Below are 2,331 nucleotides of genomic sequence, written 5' to 3' on the forward strand. Positions count from 1 at the left end.
TTCTCATGAGCAATTAGTATTTTTCCAGTTGTCTAGATCTAATTTTATTCCTGTGAAAAGTGTTTTGTAATGGTGTTCATATAGTTCTGGGTTTTTCTTGGCAGGTAGACCCAAGTATTTTATAGAGTGTCTACAGTTATTTAAATGGAATTTTTCTTTCTATTTCTTGCTGTTGGATTTTGTTGGTAACATATAGAAATATTGATAATTTATGTAGGTTATTTTATATCCTGCAACTTTGCTAAAGTTGTTAATTATTTCCACTAGTTTTTTAGCTGATTCTCGAGGGCTAAGTATATCATCATGTCATCAGCAATGAGTGATAGTTTTGTTTCCTCATTGCCTAGTTTAATTTTTTTAAAATTTCTTTTTGTTCTCTCATTGCTATAGCATTTCTAGTACAAAGTTGAATAACAGTGGTAATAATGGGTTTTTCAAAAAAATTTTAAAATATATTGCATACATAAATAAAATGTATTGCATGGAGGCTCTGTGATCTCTCTGCCTTCTTTCCTCAGTGCTGAAATCTCTCTGCTTTCTGGGACCCAGCTCTGCACATGCAGGTACCAGGACAGTTTGTAGAGCACAAAGACGGAATGGCCCCTGGCACCCAGAGACCCTCATCCCAAGAGTTGATGACATTCAAGGACATGGTTGTGGACTTCACTGAGAAGGAATGGTGCCTCTTGGACCATTCTCAGAAAGAGCTGTACAAGGAGGTCATGCTAGAGAATATCCAGAATCTGCTGTCCCTGGATGTAGAGACCAATTTTGAAGAACATGAGATGCCTAGAAATCTGGGCCTTTTTGTGGAAGAAGGTGACAGGCAAAGATTCATGAGAGATGTTCCCTGTGACTTCCGTTTGAGAGGAATTCATGACTTTATTCTCAAAGTAGACAAAAATCCAAAGAGTGACTGTGAACTGGATGAAATTGGAAAGAAATTCAGACAGACTTCAATGCTAAATCACTGTAAGAAAATTACCTCAGGGAATGACTGTCCTCCAGACATTGAATATAAGAAATGCTTTACTGAACATGAAAAGTTTTTTCAGTCCATGGAGAAGCCTCTTGGAATGCAAATGTGTCCAGGTAATCAGTGGGAGATGGCTGTGAGCTGGATTTCAAACATCAATAAACATCAGAAAAGTGGTACTGGAGAAATACTTTCTGTAAGTAATAAAGGTGGGAAGGCCTTGAGTCAGACCTCTAAGTTCATTACTCATCAGCAAATTCCCCTTAGAAAGGAGCCTGATGAATATAACAAGTGGGAAGCTCAGAGAATCCACCATAGAGAGAAATTTATTGAATGTTGTCAGTGTGGAAAGGCTTTCACACACAGGAGCAATCTTACTACACATCAGAAAATCCACCGTGGAGAGAAGCATTATGAATGTAATCAGTGTGGAAAGGCTTTCACACACAAGAACAATCTTACCACACATCAGAGAATCCACACTGGAGAGAAACCTTGTGAATGCAATCAGTGTGGAAAGGCTTTCACACACAGGAGCAATCTTATCACACATCAGAGAATCCACACTGGAGAGAAACCTTATGAATGCAATCATTGTGGAAAGACTTTCACACAAAGCTGCAGTCTTGCTAAACATCAGAGAATCCACACTGGAGAGAAACCTTATAAATGCAATCAGTGTGGAAAGGCTTTCACACAGAACTCCATTCTTGTTGTACATCAGAGAATCCACACTGGAGAGAAACCTTATGTATGTAATCAATGTGGAAAGGCTTTCACACACAGGAGCAATCTTACTACACATCAGAAAATCCACCGTGGAGAGAAGCCTTATGAATGTAATCATTGTGGAAAGGCTTTCACACAGAACTCCACCCTTGCTAAACATCAGAAACTCCATGGTCAAGAGAAGCCTTATGGATAAAATCAATGTGGAAAGGCTTTCAAACTCACCTGCATCCTTGCTTTACATCAGATAATTCACACTGGGGAGAAACCCTAGGAACTTCATCCCTCATATGTGAGAGCAGGATATAGTTACTGTGTTCATGTGGCAATAATCCTTAGCAGGGTTCAAATTCACGCAGTATTCAGTAACTTTTCCTTATATTCAATATTCAACAATTGGTGGCGAAATTCAGCACATGCACATGTGTTCTCAATTATATCCAAATAAGTTTTTGATAGGTTTTAAAATTCCAGACTTGGTCTGGTCTGCAGGTAGGCCGGAGGAAGGGGGAGTACATTTGGTGGGCTTCAAAGGACAGCTTGCTAATAGCAATTAAAAATCTTTAATTCACTGAATAAGTAGAAGGGAACAACTAGTACAGGAAATGATGGAGAGGAAAGCTGGT

General features: G+C 38.9%; 1 protein-coding gene across 1 annotated transcript; it reads left to right on the forward strand.

Moving 5' to 3' along the window:
• Window positions 1-596: 596 nt before the first annotated feature.
• Window positions 597-1,802, forward strand: LOC118839408 (zinc finger protein OZF-like; the record flags this gene model as incomplete). Its single annotated transcript, XM_036746871.1, has 1 exon — window positions 597-1,802. A coding segment is annotated over exon 1 (1,206 nt), but the record flags the coding sequence as incomplete, so codon positions are not given.
• Between the last annotated feature and the right edge of the window lie 529 nt (window positions 1,803-2,331).

The sequence above is a fragment of the Trichosurus vulpecula genome, chromosome 1 (assembly GCF_011100635.1).
Source record: "Trichosurus vulpecula isolate mTriVul1 chromosome 1, mTriVul1.pri, whole genome shotgun sequence".
In the NCBI taxonomy this organism is placed as follows: Eukaryota; Metazoa; Chordata; class Mammalia; order Diprotodontia; family Phalangeridae; genus Trichosurus; species Trichosurus vulpecula.